This window comes from Maniola hyperantus, chromosome 15 (assembly GCF_902806685.2).
Source record: "Maniola hyperantus chromosome 15, iAphHyp1.2, whole genome shotgun sequence".
Lineage (NCBI taxonomy): Eukaryota > Metazoa > Arthropoda > Insecta > Lepidoptera > Nymphalidae > Maniola > Maniola hyperantus.
Window position 1 is genome coordinate 4,021,479 of NC_048550.1, and position 18,185 is coordinate 4,039,663.

The window sequence follows — 18,185 nt, forward strand, 5'->3', positions numbered from 1 at the left end:
ACTAAATCGCGAACTTTCACAATTTAATCGGCCAACTATATTGTATTCATTGTTAGCCGCAGATCTAATTGATTTAGTTCAATGATTTAGTTGGTGACAGTGTTGCTAGCGTGGTGACATGTGCATGGAAATGTGGGAAATAACCAACTCTCTCTGTAAAGTGATAGATTAGAATATGGGTAACGTCATAGTTATGATATGATGTTATCTTGCATACGTCATAAAATTTGTCTTGAAGGCGCGAGTGTCACTGGGTAGTGGGTAAGCACATACAATTCATAAAAATGCGAGTTGAAAAAGATGTACTGCAAAGTCGTCAATGGTCTGGGCGCGGGGAAATCATGCGTGCGCGTATTGTCCTATTGCATCTTGCCGTGCGACTGACCAATTAAGTTGGATAGTCTGCGAGCTTGCATAGGTCTCCATGCTAATAAGCAGTTGGCCAATAGTTGGTCAACTTTTAATTGTGCACAGTCGGAAGGGAATCTCGACTCTGATACGATCGATGCCCAATTATTTAGTTGAACGATTTAGTTGGACATGATGTGCGGGTTGTCATACTCATAAGTTACAATGCCTATTAGTATACTCTCCAATTTAGTTGCCCAACTTGAAATTGTAAGTCTGCGGGAGCTCTAAGTGACCAGTGCATTTAGATAGAGAATATATTTTATTATAATGCTCCCATCGACATAGGAGGTAATAATTCTTACGAAAAGTACATAAAATTTCTTTAGGAGCCTAAATCCATCCATGCGTGCTCGGTCAACCAACAATTTAGTGTCAACTTAGAATACATCCTACCTACTCTATACGAAGTAGTAGGTACCTACTTAGAAATTCTTTGGGGCTAGTATAAAATGAAATTGAAATTGATATGATTGATTAAGATTTTTTTTTTTTTTTAATTTATTTTACGGCTTAAGATTCTTTTATGCTTTTAGCCCATAGAGATAATTACTCCACCAGCGCCCCCCTGTCCAATGTCATTCAAGTGCCAAGAGAGCCTTGTCGGTCGGTGCTTGTCGCACTGTATTTTTATTATTTATTTTTTAAATTGAATGATTGAAAATTGAAATTATGATTTATGTCGAAGAACTCGAAGACGTGTTAAAGTTAATTGTTTTGGGGATAATTGTTAATATTATTGTACAAATATTCTAATCTAGGCTAGATACAAGCCAATAAGCCAGTCCCACTGCGGGGCAAAGGCCTTCCTCCGATTTCTCCACAATCATCGATGTACACAACTCCCTATGCCTCTCCGAACCTCCAAAATGATTAAAAGTGTTTCAACAATATTATTGTGATTTTTAAATTGACATAACTTCATTCGATATTGCGGTGTCTTGTGCGCTACCTTGATCTTTTAATACGTTCACAGCAGGACTGTTTTTTGACTGATTAGCTAAAGGAACGGTTCAATGAGATTATAAACATAACGAACGTGCATTTGGATCAAAAAAATGGCAGGCGAAGGAACCGTAGGAAGCGGTTCCCAGGTGGCGTTGGTTACAGGAGGATATGATCACACTATTAAGTTATGGCAGGCACACAGCGGCGTTTGCTTACGGACTATGCAGCACCCAGATTCGGTAACCTAAAAACGTGTGAACACTGCAATATTACAATTATTCACAGTAACAGATAAATAAAAGAAACAAGAGAAAATAAGTAGGAATATAAAATACAGACAAGATAGTGAGTTAACACCATTTTTATGTAAATAATAATGTTTCTTTACAGCAAGTAAATGATTTGGAAATCAACCCCAACAGCCAGATGGTTGCAGCATGTGGCTACCAACACATCAGAATGTATGACCTAGCCAGCGCTAATCCAGACCCAGTCTTGAATTTTGAGGGTGTTGTCAAAAATGTGTCCAGAGTTGGTTTCCAGGTAGATTAAAATTTTATCCTCTTCCTTACAGGACTTCTAATACCAATGCTGCACATGCTAATTGCGCTATGTGGGAAATTAAGAGTTGGAGAATCTACTTAAAGGAGATGGACAAAAATTGTATGGAGATGCCCAGAGAGTGTACAGAGATGATAATACATGTGCCATTTAATAGTAAAAATCTTCTATTTTTGAGAAGAAAAAAAAGGTCGCATGTTGTTTTGCAGTCCTGGCATTAAGTTCATGATAGGCATAGTTCAGCCTGGGGCAAATTTTGTCCATCTCGTTTAAAAAAATGCTTCAAAGAAGAATACTTTAAAGCCTCGCTATAAGTATTATATGTGCCCCAAACTAAACATTGAGTTTAATCTGTGTTTGTCGGAGTATCCCGACTTATTTCTAACCTCTCCAGTATTCAATGGGCCTCTGCACACAACATCCAGGAGGATTCAAATAGCACTCACGATAGTTTAAATTCTAGTATTTTTAGTCTATAGCACTCACAATAGTTTAAATTCTAGTATTTTTAGTCTTATTTAAATTTTTATAAAACTGCCTTTTCCGTGCAATGTGTATCAATTTTTTTTTAGGAAAATGGACAATGGATGTACACAGGTGGTGAAGACTGTACTGCAAGAATATGGGACTTAAGGTACAGTATTTTGTAGTTTAATCAATTAGGATTTATCAAATAACTATCACTACACAATATTATAAAAGTGAAAATGAGTTTGTTTAGTGATTTGTTGGTTTGTCCTTCAATCACATCGCAAAAGAGCAACTGCAGGGCGATTGTCTAAAACCTGCATCAATCATTATTACAATCTCAATTGTTCTGATTGGCTGAATTTGTGCGATTCTTGTTGCAACAATGCATTGTGGCCAATAGTGCGCGAGCATTAACCAATCAGAGATGATTGCGATCGTGACATTGTAGCTGTCAAACAACCGCGGTAGGGCCACTGATTGACGTGATTTTTTGCTTAGTTAAAGATCTGGAGAGTGACCTAGGTAACTTTATCCCGAAAAACCAAACACTTCCCACAGGATTTTTAGAAACCTAAATCCAAAGAAAAAAATCATCAGAAAAAACAAAGTTTTGACTTTGTATTTTCTGATGATTTTTTCTTTTGATCTACAATTCTTGTTGTAGGGTTCAGTTCTACAGTCGTATTTTTACGACATTTTGCATGGTAAATCAAAAACTATTATGCATAAAAAGTAAAGCCCTTTCATATGATCTTCTTCTTTCTTCTTTGGGGCTATGCAGGTTCTTGATATCCCTGTATCACTGCGACCGTCTCTGATCTATCGTGTTTGACTCCACAATTCCTTGTCAAATCCTGTGGCCGCCAAATACAGCAGCACCTTTTTGACTGGAATTGAAGTAACATCCTCAGGGTAAATGATATTATGTTTCCCTAAGTGGACACTACATTTGTGCATCAGAGCAGGGCAATACTCCAGGGAGTTTCATATGATACTCCACTTGTTATATTATCTTACTTTGAAAGTACATAGTAGTAGTATCGTATTTCTAAATAGCAACTATTTATTTATTTTTTATTTTATTGACACTTTATTGCACACAACACAAAGTAAACATTGAAAAAACACAATACAGGATCTTATTCTAATAGATGTAGCATGCAAAGGCGGCCTTATCGCTAAAGCGATCTCTTCCAGGCAACCTTTGACGAAAGGAATCACGAAAGCACGGGTTGGTGCGGCAGCCGAAAATGGCCCTAGTTATTATTATTATAAATTAGACTACATACACAGTACATTCAAATAATACACAAATAAATATAATTATATATACCCATATACATATCTCTATAATATACTACATAATTCTGTTTACATAGATAAATAATAGTTCTTCAAACGATTTTGAAGGTGTTTAAGGATTTCGCCTGACGTATTTCAGCTGGGAGAGAATTCCAGAGCTTGACACTGTTAGTGGTGAAAGAGTTACCATAGTATACCGTGCGGCTGTGTGGAGTCATAAGCTTATTGTCGGTGCTGGAGCGGAGGGAGAACTGATGGTTCTCACCAAGATAGGAAAACCGTTCTTTTAAGTATGATGGTGTTTGAGGGTAGTACAGAATACGATATAGGAGCGACAAAGCGTGCATCTCCCTCCGCCGAGATACTGGCAGCCACTTTAGTTTAGCACGGAACTCTGATACATGATCATATTTTCGTAGGCCGAAGATGAAACATTGGTTGGCAAACAAGGCTTGTTTAAAAGTTCTTGTGTCAGGTCCGGATAACAAGAGTCACCGTAGTCTAATATTGGCAACAAAAGTGTGTTAGCTAACGTAATCTTAGTTTTTATTGGCAGAAGATTTTTCAACCGTCTTAGGTATCCAATAGTGGCGAAGATTCTCCGCCCCACCTCCCCCACTTGTGGACCCCAAGAGAGAGAATTGTCCAAGATTAGGCCAAGGTTCTTGACTTTATTGCTGTATGGCAATGCTATACCATCGAAGCGGACTGCAGGTAGATTATGTAGCTTAGAGAGCATTCTGGGATTACCAATAATGATTACTTGCGATTTGATCGGATTTACCGCAAGTCCATAGCACTTACACCACTCGCAAACCTTGGCCAAATCTGAATTTAGTGTGTTAATTGCAGCTGGAATGCGCTCAACGGTTTCTGAAGTGTAAATTTGTAAATCATCAGCGTAAAAATGAAAGGAAGATGAAATGACCGAGGAGATTGTATTAATAAAAATAGAGAAGAGAAGAGGAGACAGGACCCCACCCTGTGGGACACCTGCAGAGAGCGGTGAGAGCGTGGAACACTTGCCATCGATTTTGATACATTGTTGACGTCCGCTTAGGTACGATCTGAACCAATTAATTACGTCAGAGGATACATTCAGGGAACTTAATATCGCAAGAAGTAGGTCGAAGTCGACATTATTAAAAGCGTTGCTGAAATCGAGGAGAATGAGAACAGTGACTAACTTGTTATCCATACCTTTCCGTATATCATCGCAGACTTTAATTAGCGCAGTGACTGTGCTATGGCCGGGTCTAAAGCCAGATTGAAATGAAGATAGGATGTTATTTTTAGTAAGGAAGAGACTCAGTTGTTTGTTAACAATGCGCTCAAGGACTTTGGACAGAAAAGGAAGAATGGAGATTGGTCGAAAGTGTGTGGGGGATGTCGGATTGGAGGTTTTAGGTATTGGGATAACAAAGGCTTTCCCCCACTCAGAAGGAAAAGTACACGAGGACAGAGAAAAGTTAAAAACTATATTTTATACAAGAACACACTTTAATTTTTTTGTGATGTAATCACAAATTCACGGTTTTCGGATTATCCCCCTTAAGTGTGCTATAAAACCTACCTATCTGCCAAATTTCATGATTCTAGGTCAAGGAAGTAGGTAGGTAGGTACAGTGGCGTGCAGGTCATAGAGGCATAAATGCACTGCTTACCCCAGTTGTAATAGCTCAATGCATATTTTTCATTATGACCTGCCAGTAAACAGGTTCCTACTTAACTAATGCATACCCTGGCTTCAAACCCTGTGCACGCCACTGGGTAGGTAGTACCTTATAGGTTTCTTGATATAACAGACAACAGAGTGATTCTATAAGGGTCCCTTTTTTCATTCTTGACTTGTTTTTTAGGGGTTAAAAGGGTATCTTTTGTTATTTGTAGAGCAGGTCGGCCGTTCCAATGCCAGCAGATATTCCAAGTGCCGGCACCGGTGAACGCCGTGGTGCTGCACCCCGACCAGTCGCAGATCATGGTCGGCGGCCAGAGCGGCATCATACACATCTGGGATTTGAAGACTGATCACAATGAACAACTGGTAAACTCTTTTCTTAAAGATTTCTTCTTTTTCTCTATTGTTAAAGGTTTGAACAATTTTAACTAATTTTTAAATGATCTAGTCGCTTGGGAATACACATGTGTTTACAGAAGAACTATTTAATTGAAAATAGTGTCATAGGTCTCTCATAGGGACGCCACAGTCTTGCGTCGTCTGAAATCTCAATCCAGCTACCCCCTGCGACTCGCTTGACGTCGTCTGTCTACCTAGTGGGAGGGTCTTCCGACGCTGCGCTTTCCGGTGCAAGTTCCAGCACCTCAACCCCCAACGTCTGACGGTTTTTTGGACTATGTGCCATGCCCATGCCCATTGCCACTTCAGCTGTAGTTGTTCACATGAGGCCGGTGAACTCAGATTCCAGAGGCAGAGAGCAGCATCCAGGACATCGCGATCGACCCGTCGGGCAAGCTGATGGCCGCCGTCAACAACAAGGGCAACTGCTACGTGTGGTCGCTGGGCGGCGCGCCGCCGCGCCCCGTGCCGCGCAAGCACCTGCGCGCGCACGACAAGTACGCGCTGCGCTGCAAGTTCAGCTACGACTCCACGTGAGACCAATGTTTCCTGTGTGTTATACTAATCAGAGTACCGACCTAGACCTAGAACAGTCTCAGTACGCCATGTCGGAGGAAAAAAGAGAGGAACATTATAATAAAAAGTTACATTACTTTTTCTGTTCAGTCCTGTAAAACGTCATAATGTCTAAGAGTGTCAGAGCAGGACAGTAGTTTTAGTTGGTAACTGAAGCAATGCAAATCCGCCTCGGCAGAATGTTGGTGACGACGTCTGGCGACTGCTCGGCGCGCGTGTGGCGCACGAGCGACTGGACGCTGCTGCGCGAGCTGCGCCACGAGAACCAGCGCTGGGTGTGGGACGCGGCCTTCACTCTCGACTCGCGGTATCTCTTCACAGGTACAGTAATCGTTCTTAATCGCCGCTGCGAGGACCTTTTTTTCGTAGGGAAAATCCATCATGGATACCACCGGCCCCCATTATGTCGGACTCCTGCCGATTAAAAACCTCACGAAATTCCATCTCGACGATTACGATGGAGCATAAGAAATCGGCAACTCCTCGTTACTCCGTCAGCGGGTGTCCGCTGAAGCAGACCCACTACCGCGTTAAAGCCGGACCGCATTACAGTAGTGCTGCGCGGCGCGTCGCTTCGCTTCAAAATATTCTCTACAGACCCCTTCACTACACTATGACTTGACCCCTGACGTTATGTTGGCACCATTGCAAATCACACAATTATAAACCCTAAGTTGAATAAAGCAATGGTGCCAACTTGACGGCAAGGGACCAGTTATAGTGAACGGTCTGTATGCCGCGACGCGCTATGCAGCGCCGCTCTAGTGCGACTCACCATCCATACTATCCATACTAATATTATAAATGCGAAAGTGTGTCTGTCTGTCTGCTAGCTTTTCACGGCCCAACCGTTCAACCAATTTTGATGAAATTTGGTACAGCGTTAGCTTATATCCCGGGGAAGGACATAAGCTACTTTTTATCCTGAAAAATTAAAGAGTTCCCACAGGATTAAAAAAAACCTAAATCGTCGCGGGCATCAGCTAGTACGAAATAATAGAAATAATATTTTTACGCTTTGTGCCATGCAGTGCAGCGCCGTTGTAATACGGTCCGGCCTTTAGAGGCATGCCGGAACCACAACACGTCAACACGAGGGCCGTACAGTGAGCGACGGACCACCCCGTGTCCATCATCCACAGGTCCTCGTAGAGGCCAGGGCTCGCGAGAAGGGCGATTTCCTCTCGACGGTCCTCCATTTCTCGTCAGAGGGTTTTTGTTTCAAAATATTTTTATTTGTTTGCCAGGTTCATCAGACAGCTACGCTCGGTTGTGGGATCTGGAGAAGGGCACGCTGGAGCGGGAGTACTGCGGACACCAGAAACCCATCACCGCTCTCGCGTTCAGAGACCAGGCTGTGTAAAGCGTACGGCCACTGATATTATGGACATAATAAACAAGTACGCCGGAAAAGATGTCGTACACAAAATGTGTACCGGGAATTCGTCTCGGTGACGTGTTGACACATGTCTTATCAAGTCATCACTAACATTTAAGCCTGGTTTCCGCCTAAGCGGAGCCGATAGATGTGTTTATTGTTTAATCATTAAACAGTCAGAATATATGACGTGAAAAAATATCACGTCATCTTTTAAAAATCTGATTGGTTGACTTTATATATCTCCTGTAGGCTCGCTAAAGCAGAAACCGGGCCTTAGTTCCCATACGCTCACATGACCTTCTGACATGTTTACTGCAGTGTTCAATCCAATCCATCAGCCTGTTTGCGGGACATAGGCCTTTCCAAGAGCGTGCCACCAAACACGGTCCTCCGCCTTTCTCATCCATCCGCTCCCCACCACCTTCTTCAGGTCATCGGTCATCATCTACGGAAGTGTTATCAGCGCCAAATTGACGAAAATCAAGTTACTTTAAAAACAAGTCGACAATCGCAAGTCCAGTGTACTTGTATAAGGTCAATGTGTATGCCTGATCGCCTCGTTGGTTTAGAGGTCAGCATGTTTGAGTGCGGATAACGAGGTTCTGTAATAGGTATTGGGTTTTCTGTCAAGAAATTCTCTTAGTTCCTACTAGCCTGGAGTCTGGAAGTTACCTTGTTGCGTGCCTCGTAGAGCACGTAAAGCCTATCAGGTCTCCGGTCGGTAATGTCACGGGTTTTGCATTTCGTTAAGTTTAACTACTGCCATGTATTAGTGCAAAGTACAAGTTGCAACTACTGATTTTTAAGTCATAGTGTTAAGTTCATGTAAATAAGTTCTTCTTAAATGTATGTGCATTTACTATGTAAATATATAAACATAAGTACATGTAAATAGCTGTTTGTTACAAAATAAATGATTTAGTTATAATATTTGTTTTTAAATTATAAGCTATCTATATTAATCTATTCTAATAAATAAAATGGATGTGTCTATATGTTTGAACGGGCTCATCTTCGCAACGGCTGAACCTATTTTGATGGCACTTTCACAGACTAGAGAATTAACCAAAGAGTAACAGGCTCTTTTTTTAATTGACTTTCAGTAGACCGAAATCTCCGAGATTTCTAAACTAGATAAGATAGAGAAACTATTACATTGTCCCCCAGTAACCAGTTGTCCCATAAAAAAATTAAATTCCAACTCCTCAATCCTGCTGCTGCAGGGGACCTGACCACCAAGACTGATGAGATTTAGAAACTGTCGGTTATACATTGATATTGGAGGTACTCACCAAATAAAGACTTTGAACTCGAGGCCCCAACTCCTCAGCCCTGATGCTGTAAGGAATTGCATTTTTAAAATATTGAGGTGATCCCACGGGATTTTAAAGAAATCATGCGTGCACATGTTATTATGGAATTTAGTACTGCATCCTTGCGTTTGCGGGCTACTATGAACAGGCTACTTTTTGTCCTGCAAAATCAAAACTTTCCACAGGATTTTTAAAAACCTAAATCCACGCGGGCGAAGCCGCGGGGATCAGCTAGTTATGAAATAAAACAAAAAAGTAAGCGAATACAATTTATTCTTTAGATAATAATATAAATAATTATATTTTTAAGTCATATTATGTATCTATGTGTAATAATTTCCATTAAGTATATTTTATTGCACAGCAACGTAAAATAAAACAAATCTATACATATCTATAATAACCGTACGTATCTTCTATATAAATAAAAGTGACATAATAAATATACATTTTTGACAAACACAAACATATACATTTGAACTTTACATATAAAACTGCAATTTTTCACAAATTCAGATCTAATAGTAAGTACTTCTGAATACCAAAAATCTCATCATAAGCGCTGCTTAAAATAAGTTTTTAACAGCAGAAAAAAATAACCGTCAAAAATCAGTACTTTACATTCGAGGCGCGCAAGATAAATTAATTGGCAATAGGGCCGATTCTCTTGTACACAATCTCTAAACTAAACTAAACTAACAGGTCTAAATCTAGTGCCATCCTTTTCCGCAAGCAACATTATAAAAGGGATAGCAATAGATTTAGACGTGCCATTTTAGTTTAGTTTAGAGATTGTGTACAAGAGAATCGGCCCCATTGTAGTATTCAGTCAGTGAGATATTACAGGTAAAAAATAAATTTAAGTAACTAAATATAGGAATGTCGAGACCAAAAATTGTGATTTGAGACTAGAAACAGTATCAATAAATGCAATAGTTAACATTCACACAGATTAGTGGTGATTTGAGCGTAGCAATAAAAACGCAAATTCATTGTAGAGAAGGTTTTTGTTACTGTTACGCCCAAGTCAACATTAGCGTCATCTCAACTTATCTACTATAAGTACGTCAAAAAGCATTTTGCGCTATCAACAGGCTTTACCGCGGCGCGACAACCGGCTAAAACAATGTATGTATAATGTGTCAGAAAGAAAGAAAGAAAATATATTTTGATCATGAATGTATAATGAAGATGGATCAGGCGCATGTAATATCTATAAGCCCCGCAAATTGTTAATGAGCGTGGCCGCTATTTTAGTGACGTCAGTACTAGACTGAAGTTTCGAGCTGATGGTATATTTTTACTTAAATATACGTCAAAATGACGTCATTTCGATGTTAATGAGACATGGTTCTAGCGCAATAGCAATTTGCGCGACTTATACTTGAAGTAAATACCACGCTATCCCACTTCAACGAACAAATTAGAGCAACCGCTGGTGTCCGACCTCTCGCTCTCGCACGGCAAGTGAAGTTGGATAGCGATAAGCAGGTATTTACTTCAAGTAGGTATTAGGACTTAAGAGTGCTATATTCATACGTAAGTACAGACATACATGATACATATTCATGATTTTGATTCAGTATATTTTTTAATGGATTTTGTAGAACGAAATTCATTGAAAATACAGAACGCGGCCGAAAGTAATGTACATCGGCCTTAAGAATGACATTTCGGCTTTGTAGGGCGTTGTCTCTGTCACTCATACCTATATGACGTTTAGTCGGTCTCAACGACAGGGACAACCCCCTACAAATCTGCTATCTTCTTCTAAAGGTACATTACTTTCGGCAGGGTACTGTACATATTTTATACTAGATGATGCTCGCGACTTCGTCCACGTGGATTTAGGTTTTTAAAAAACCCGTGGAAATTCTTCGATTTTTAGACGAATTTGCGGGCATCATCTAGTAAAGAATACTTACTGCACGAGGCAAGGCGGTGCAGGTCGGATGCCGGGAGGCTGTAATGAGCTATGACTTTTAGACACCACCAAAGGCGTAAGCTTAGTCATCAAAGTTGCTAAATAATTCCCGCTAGTCTATATGTGTGAGCGGCAAGTCGGCGACTTCCCCCACTTCGGTGCACGCGTCGTCGTCGCAGGTGTAGCTGAGCACGAACTTGAGGCTGGGCGGCGGCGCGGCGCGCGGCGCGCCCAACAGCAGCAGCTGCGTGACGGCGGGCGGCGGCAGGAACGGGTTGTAGGCCGGGAGCGCGCTGCCTGACGCCGTCAGCAGGCGGACCTTGTAACCCTGACAATTACAAAACATCATTTTTGAAGCGACATAGCTCAACGGGTTTCGAAACGAAGTCGCAATGGGTAGTTCGAAAAACCGATAAACGTTGGGGTCCCAAGGTGCTGGAATGGTGACCTCGCACCGGAAAGAGCAGCGTTCGAAGAGCCCCCGCTAGGTAGACCGCAGTGGCGTGCACAAGGTTAGAAGCCAAGGTAGGCATTAGTTAGGTAGGAACCTGTTTACTGGCAGGTCATAATGACAAAATATGCATTGAGCTATTACAACTGGGGTAAGCAGTGCATTTATGCCTCTATGACCTGCACGCCACTGGTAGACCGACGACAGGTGGACAGAGTCAGAGGCAGCCGCTGGATTCAGCCGGTGCAAGACCGTGGCGTGTAGAAATTTCTACATAAGACCTATGTCCAGCAGTGGACGATGATGATGGTTTTTTAAGTGAAAACTAGCTTATTGACTGAGGAAAATTAATCTTAACTACTGAGAAAACGTTTAAATTTAATTGCAGCAAAATGAAGAGTTTGATAGCTGGAGTATAAGGCTAGCTTTAAGTTTTATTATAACACTAGCTTATGCTCGCGACTTCGTCCGCGAGGAATACACAAATTTCAAACCCCTATTTCACCCCTTTAGGGGTTGAATTTTGAAAAATCCTTTCTTAGCGGATGCCTACGACATAATAGCTATCTGCATGCCAAATTTCAGCCCGATCCGTCCAGTAGTTTGAGCTGTGCGTTGATAGATCAGTCAGTCAGTCAGTCACCTTTTCCTTTTATATATTTAGATTACCTTAGGAACGACCGCCTGAAACTTGTAGTCCTCGATGGCGGATCTGTTTTTGCTGGTGGTGGACACCACAATGACATTGACGTCGGGCCGCGGCTTGTCTTTGCAGAAGTGCAGCACCACCGTCAATCCATCCTCCTCTTCGTATGCTGTTAGGGGAGGCACCTTGAAAAAGAAAAATGTTAATTTTCTTAGTTATTGGACTGTAAATCTAAATATATAAAAGGGAAAGGTGACTGACTGACTGTCAGACTAACTGATCTATCAAGGATTTTTCTATCAAGGATATTTGAAAATTCAGCCCGTAAGGGCGTAAACTAGGGGTTTAAAATTTATGAAGTCCACGCGGACGAAGTCGCGGGCATAAGCTAGTAATATGTTATATATGGATGAATAGTATTGAATATGGATATGCTGCCCCGGCGAACTTCGTTCCGCCTAACAGTCGATTCAAATTTTTTAATTTTTTCTCTCCGTAAGAACCATCCTCGTACTTCAAGGAATATTATAAAAAAAAAGAATTAGCGAAATCGGTTCAGCTGTTCTCGAGATTTGCAATGATCAACACATTTAGTGATTCATTTTTAATTTATAGATAGAAGATTACCTTGCTTGGATGAACACTTTGCAATGTCACATTAATATCTGTCAATGGCTTTACATCACATTTACTCTTCGTGTTATTCCTTTCTTCACTCCCATTACTCTTACTATCTACTAGTGTCTCCGTTTTGGCATTGTCTTCTAAAGGTGTACCTATATCTAATATATTGTCTAACGGGCTGTCTGTACGTAGCTTGAAATTATCATTTAGATTAGTAGGTGTATCATTCGAGCTTATGTCAACCATTACGTCATCGTTAGGGGTAATTGACTTTGAGGAATGTGCAGGGGGAGACAGCTTTTGTTCTTCAGGCTTTTTGGTGAAAAAATCCAGATCTAGTAACGCTGTGTTCGCGTTTTGCGTTTCGTGTTTTGGTGATTGCTTTTCCAACGCGTTCATTGGGATTTTCTTTGTGTGCTTACTGTAAAAAAATACAATACAATAATTACTAAGATACGTCAGCAGTTTTTGTATTTTGGTTTCATCTTTTGTTTTGAAGAGCGACTAAGATAAGTTTCGGGGATCAAAGTAGCATATGTTAGGTACTATAGGACCTAGGAGACAAGTTATTGTGTCGTATTTTCGTAATATGTTATTATCGCTGAATGGACTTTCGTAAAGTCCATTCAGCGATTTAGAAACAACAGATGTAAATGGTCAGCCATTTAGCCACAAGAAGACACATTTATATCAGTAAGTAGTTATTTCTCGCTAAACTCAATAGTTTGAGCTATATATTGATGTTAGTCAGTTTTATAAACTAAAAATTAAAAATATTGGTCATTTCAAAGATACTTACCTATACGATACCCATGTTATAAATGCGAAAGTGTGTTTGTTTATTGGTTCGTCACGTCGCAACAGAGCAACGGATCTACGTGATTTTTGTATGGGTATAGTTAAAGACCTGGAGAGTCACATAGGCTACTTTTAATCCCGGAAAATCAAAGAGTTCCCATGGGATTTTTAAACCTAAATTCAAGTCGCGGGCATCAGCTAGTTAGTAAATAAAATACCATATAACTTACCTATTAAAATGATCTAGGCGTCGCGCGCTATCAGGTAGTGATTCCTTCAACAATTTCTCCCCAAGTGAATCCAGCTCATTCCAACCTTCCACTTTCTTTTCCTTTTCCCCTAACAATTCTGCATCATCTGACAATAAAATAACAACATCAGTACCCTTATTATAAATGCGAAAGTGTTTGTTTGTTGGTTTATGGGTTGTCCTCCAATCACGTCGCAACAGTACAACGGATTGAAGTGATTTAACTGATGACGTGGTTAAGTTGTCCGCCTTCTAATCGGAGGTCGGGGATTCGATCCCGGGCACGCACCTCTAACTTTTCGGAGTTATGTGCGATTTAAGTAATTAAATATCACTTGCCCTAACGGTGAAGAAAACATCGTAAGCAAACCTTCACCCTTGAGAGTTCTTCATAATGTTCTCAAAGGTGTGTGAAGTCTACCAATTTGCACATGGCCAGCGTGGTACACTATGGCCCAAAAAACCGTTCTCACTCTGAGAGGAGACCCGTGCTCTGTAGTGAGCCAGCGATGGGTTGATCATTAAGATGAATACTTCTTACCAGTAGACATTAAATTAACAGGCTTAAGTAACTCTGCAGTATTGTTGGTACTGCTATCATTAGAAAATATATCTCCCAACTCATCCATTGCATTATTAGATTTATTCTTTGGCTCTTCGCTCCTGTGGGCGTTGGCCCCAGCAAAGTCTAACAAACTATGACTATTTGAACCGTGGGGCTCTCTCTCTGTTTCCTTTGGCTTGTACCTCTTTCCCGCAACAAACTTGTTATATTTGTCGAACACTTCATCTAGTACGTCGTTTGCGTGTAATATGTCACCTGGAAAATAAATGAAAACAGAAGTAATTAAAAAATAAATCAATATTTGCTGCTCGTTTGCTCGCTATTTCTATTTAAAAAAATGGCTATTATTTCACTAAAACTATAAAGTAACCGTTTACCACACTTGGGCCACAAAAATATTAGTAATAAAGTATTTAACTTTCCATCCATCCATCGCCATCAAAGCTAAAATATTTCTTATATTTTTGTTCTTATTTTTTTCTTTTTATTCTCGAGCTTCATTTTAAATTTTTTTATTTTTGCTTATCTCCAATGACAAGAAAGAGGGAGAAGAAGAAAACGAATACATTCATCTTGCGCACATACACAAACTTAAATAAAGAGGATATATTTACCTCTATAAATATTTTGCAATCGTAATTAAACTTTATGCACTTTATAGTAACCTTAAGTTGTTGATATTATGAACAATTTTGTACATTTTGAAAATTATTTCGTAATAAGAAACATAATATACTTATGTGTGCAAACGTGGCCACTTGAGCGATTAGTTTTTGTTTGGGACCTAAATGTCAATGACAAGAATACACACTCACTCAAGTGTGTGTCGGTGTGCGTGTCGCTAGCGGCGAGGCGCTGCAGCGCGGGGCGGAGGCGCGCGCAGCGGGAGTGCAGCTCGTGGATAAGCTGCTCCTCGTCCGCCGACGCGTCCTGCGCGAGCCGCAGCATGTCGCGCAGCAGCCCCGCGCTGTCCAGCGCCGCGCTCACCTCCGCCACGCGCCGGCTGCTCGCCTCGCTGCGCCTCTCCTCCTGGGGAAATGCAGCTGGTCAAGCCAGTGTGTTCAAGTTCAAGATAAGACTACTCTATCCATAGAGACAAGTTACTCGTTACATAATCTCGTGCAAATGACATAGACAAAGAAGTGAGTGGGCATTAACCATTTTGAGTGACCAACCAATCACAAACAAACCTTTGTTTTCGAATCATGTTGAAGTTCCTAATACAGTCTAGAACTAGATCAGCTTCATTCAAGTCACAAAGTCTAGAACTATATCAGCTTTATTCAAGTCACAATCACAAGTTTAGATCCAAAATTTCACAGCATTAAAGTAAGACCCTCTTAGTAATGCCAGTTGTTACTTTAAAAAGAAAAAAATTAAGTATTAGTTCAAAAACTTACTTCTCGCACCATTGTTTTAATCAATCTATTTGCATGTTGGAGATCTTCAGGCTTTTTGCTTTGCAGTAGTTTTTGTAACAGTTTGGATTTTTCTTCATCCTCAAAAATGGCATTCTTTGCTCTCGGATGAGCATTAACGCTATTGTCTTCAGGAGGCAATGGTGGTGGGGTTTCCTTTATGACACCTTGATTTTTCAGCATATCAAACGCTACTTTGAACTTTGTTTCTTTCGGGTATTCTATAGACCAAGCATGTAGCAATTGTAGGACCTAAATAATAACATCTAATTATTGCAATAATTAAAGAATATCAACTATTGGAGTAACAAAATTCATATTAATATTTCAGATGCGAAGAATATCAACTATTGAAGTAAAAACATTTATATTAATATTTCAAATGCGAAAGTCTCTGTCTGTTATCTTTTTACAGCTCATAATTCTAACTAATTTTGACAAAATTTTGTACATGGATAGCTTGCATCCTGGAGAAGGTAAAAGGCACTTTTTCTCTAGGATTTCTCATCAAAGATCAAAAAGAAATCTAAGTTTTCCCACAGAATTCTTAATAAACCAAAAACCACACAGATGAAGTCAGACATCATACAGTTACCTATAAATATAAAGACTAAAGGGTTTATAAAACCTCATTAAAGCAGGAATTTTTATTTATTTATTTGACAAAGCATTATTTAAAGCAAAAGTCATTAAAGATGATGATAGATAGCCTATTAATAAACAAAATTCTATTAAAAGTATGTTCATGATCATTAGCAAGTAAATTTTAATTAGGAACTTTATAATAATTATGTGGTTCATAAAACTGAGCTTATCTATGAGGAAAAGTTTTCTGTTTTAATTAGAACCATGCTTTAAACATACAATTCAATTCAATTATAATATAGCATTACATAATATAACATGGGCTCAAATCTCATATATAGAAAAGTGTAACTTTTTAAATCAGAAATAAGTACAGAGCAATCAAACAATCAAATTACACTTTAAAGTAACAAGCAAAAGATATTACTTATTAATGCTTAGTGAGTGAAATTTTGATACAGAGATAGCTTGCTTCCGGAAGCAAGACATAGGCTACTTTTGGTACGGGAAAATCAAGGAGTTCCTACAGGATTTTCCAAAAACCTAAATTTACAAAGTTGCATGCGTCATCTTCTTGGTATAGAGATACCTTGCATCCTAGATTATATATGACAGAAAATCAGAGTTACCACAGAATTTCAAAAACCTAAATTCACGAGGACGAAGACGCGGGCATGATCCAGTCACAATATAAGACCTAGTATAATATAACTTACCCTTGTCCTTACTTCAGGAGCGGTTCTATCTGCAAAGTATTTAGGGGATACCAGCTTTATCATCTCATTCAGGAATCGAAATTTGCCCACTTCAGCGTGGAAATTAGCATCACAGCGGCGCATACAACGGTCTAACATCATCAAAGCCAAGAGTGCTTCTCGTGCGTTCAGGGAATGAATGCGAGCCGCTAGAGCCTGAGCTGCGAGCTGAGGCCCTTCAGTAGAGTCACGCATAACAGCGCAGAACGCCTCCAGTGCTGGCGCATCAGGCTGTGGCAGCGATTCGTGTGTTGCTTTTACTAAAGAAACACAATATGTTCAGCCGAAAATTAGTGATATTAAACATTAAAAACGCTCGATATACTCACAGATTAAAGCCTCCAAACTTGTGAGTGTGACGTTCATTTTATAAACGATTACAATTACTGTTACTTATTACTTTTATCCTTTTTCTAATTAATAAGCGACGCAAGTCCCTTCCCTTCCACAACAATTCACAGACCAATAACAACAATTCATGGCAAAAAACGTCAAAACTCAAAACCCATGCTCAAAACGTCAATAATTTGACAATGTTAGGTCTATGGCAGCATTGCCAGAAGAGATGAAATGTACGAGATTCGTACTTTTTTTGGATATTATAAAACTTCGTAAATATAAAAATCGACAAGGCAAATCCAACTAGTTAACTACCATACTACTAAATACCCATAGTTTATTTAGTAGCTGATAGTTTTTTTTTACATAAGTCTGCAGTGCAGCAGCATCATATTTTTTTAAAGCTTTTTGTATCTCTTTAGAGTTCCGTGCCTCAAAAAGAACCCTTATAGAATCACTTCATTGTCTGTCTGTCTGTCAAGAAACCTAGAGCGTCTCCTTGACCTAGAACCATGTTTGGCAGATAGGTAGGTCTATAGCAGACTTATGGGGGAAAAAATCTAAAAACCGTGAAATTATTGTGGTCATAATACAAAAAAATTGTTTTCATGAACAAGGCTAATTAGTATTTTCAACTTTAAAAGTAAGATTATTATAGCAAGTGGAGTATCATATTATCAAAGGGCATTATAAAACAGATTTTTATTTATTTTTAGGCATAGGTAACAGTTTTTGATTTATCATGCAAAACATCGAAAAAATACTACTGCAGTACGGAAACCTTCGGTGCACT

General features: G+C 39.7%; 2 protein-coding genes across 3 annotated transcripts; one reads left to right on the forward strand and one right to left on the reverse strand.

Moving 5' to 3' along the window:
* Positions 1–1,003: 1,003 nt before the first annotated feature.
* Positions 1,004–8,608, forward strand: Lst8 (MTOR associated protein, LST8). 2 transcript variants are annotated; one of them, XM_034975887.2, is made up of 7 exons: positions 1,004–1,595; positions 1,747–1,899; positions 2,490–2,551; positions 5,581–5,734; positions 6,110–6,300; positions 6,522–6,664; positions 7,591–8,608. In XM_034975887.2, the coding sequence occupies exons 1-7, from the start codon at positions 1,467–1,469 to the stop codon at positions 7,704–7,706; spliced, it is 948 nt and encodes a 315-aa protein (XP_034831778.1). In that variant the 5' UTR covers positions 1,004–1,466; the 3' UTR covers positions 7,707–8,608. The 2 variants fall into 2 exon arrangements, with proteins under 2 accessions (XP_034831778.1, XP_069359425.1); XM_069503324.1 differs by having other exon boundaries at positions 1,489–1,608.
* Positions 8,609–9,293: 685 nt separating this feature from the next.
* Gga (ADP-ribosylation factor-binding protein Gga) lies at positions 9,294–17,516 on the reverse strand. Its single transcript, XM_034975882.2, has 9 exons — positions 17,383–17,516; positions 17,015–17,313; positions 15,696–15,965; positions 15,111–15,324; positions 14,272–14,550; positions 13,711–13,837; positions 12,686–13,103; positions 12,082–12,243; positions 9,294–11,289 (listed from the first exon to the last, which is right to left on the reverse strand). The coding sequence occupies exons 1-9, from the start codon at positions 17,417–17,419 to the stop codon at positions 11,074–11,076; spliced, it is 2,022 nt and encodes a 673-aa protein (XP_034831773.1). The 5' UTR covers positions 17,420–17,516; the 3' UTR covers positions 9,294–11,073.
* Positions 17,517–18,185: the final 669 nt, after the last annotated feature.

Bases quoted from the DNA above. Each gene is read 5' to 3' on its own strand.
- Lst8 (XM_034975887.2), top strand. From the start codon at position 1,467: ATGGCAGGCGAAGGAACCGTAGGAAGCGGTTCCCAGGTGGCGTTGGTT. The intron at 1,900-2,489 runs GTAGATTAAAAT...ATTTTTTTTTAG, and splicing joins TGTCCAGAGTTGGTTTCCAG to GAAAATGGACAATGGATGTA. The intron at 6,665-7,590 runs GTACAGTAATCG...TTTGTTTGCCAG, and splicing joins CTCGCGGTATCTCTTCACAG to GTTCATCAGACAGCTACGCT.
- Gga (XM_034975882.2), bottom strand. From the start codon at position 17,419: ATGAACGTCACACTCACAAGTTTGGAGGCTTTAATCT. The intron at 17,314-17,382 runs GTGAGTATATCG...GTGTTTCTTTAG, and splicing joins AAGTTTGGAGGCTTTAATCT to TAAAAGCAACACACGAATCG. The intron at 15,966-17,014 runs GTAAGTTATATT...GTTATTATTTAG, and splicing joins CTCCTGAAGTAAGGACAAGG to GTCCTACAATTGCTACATGC.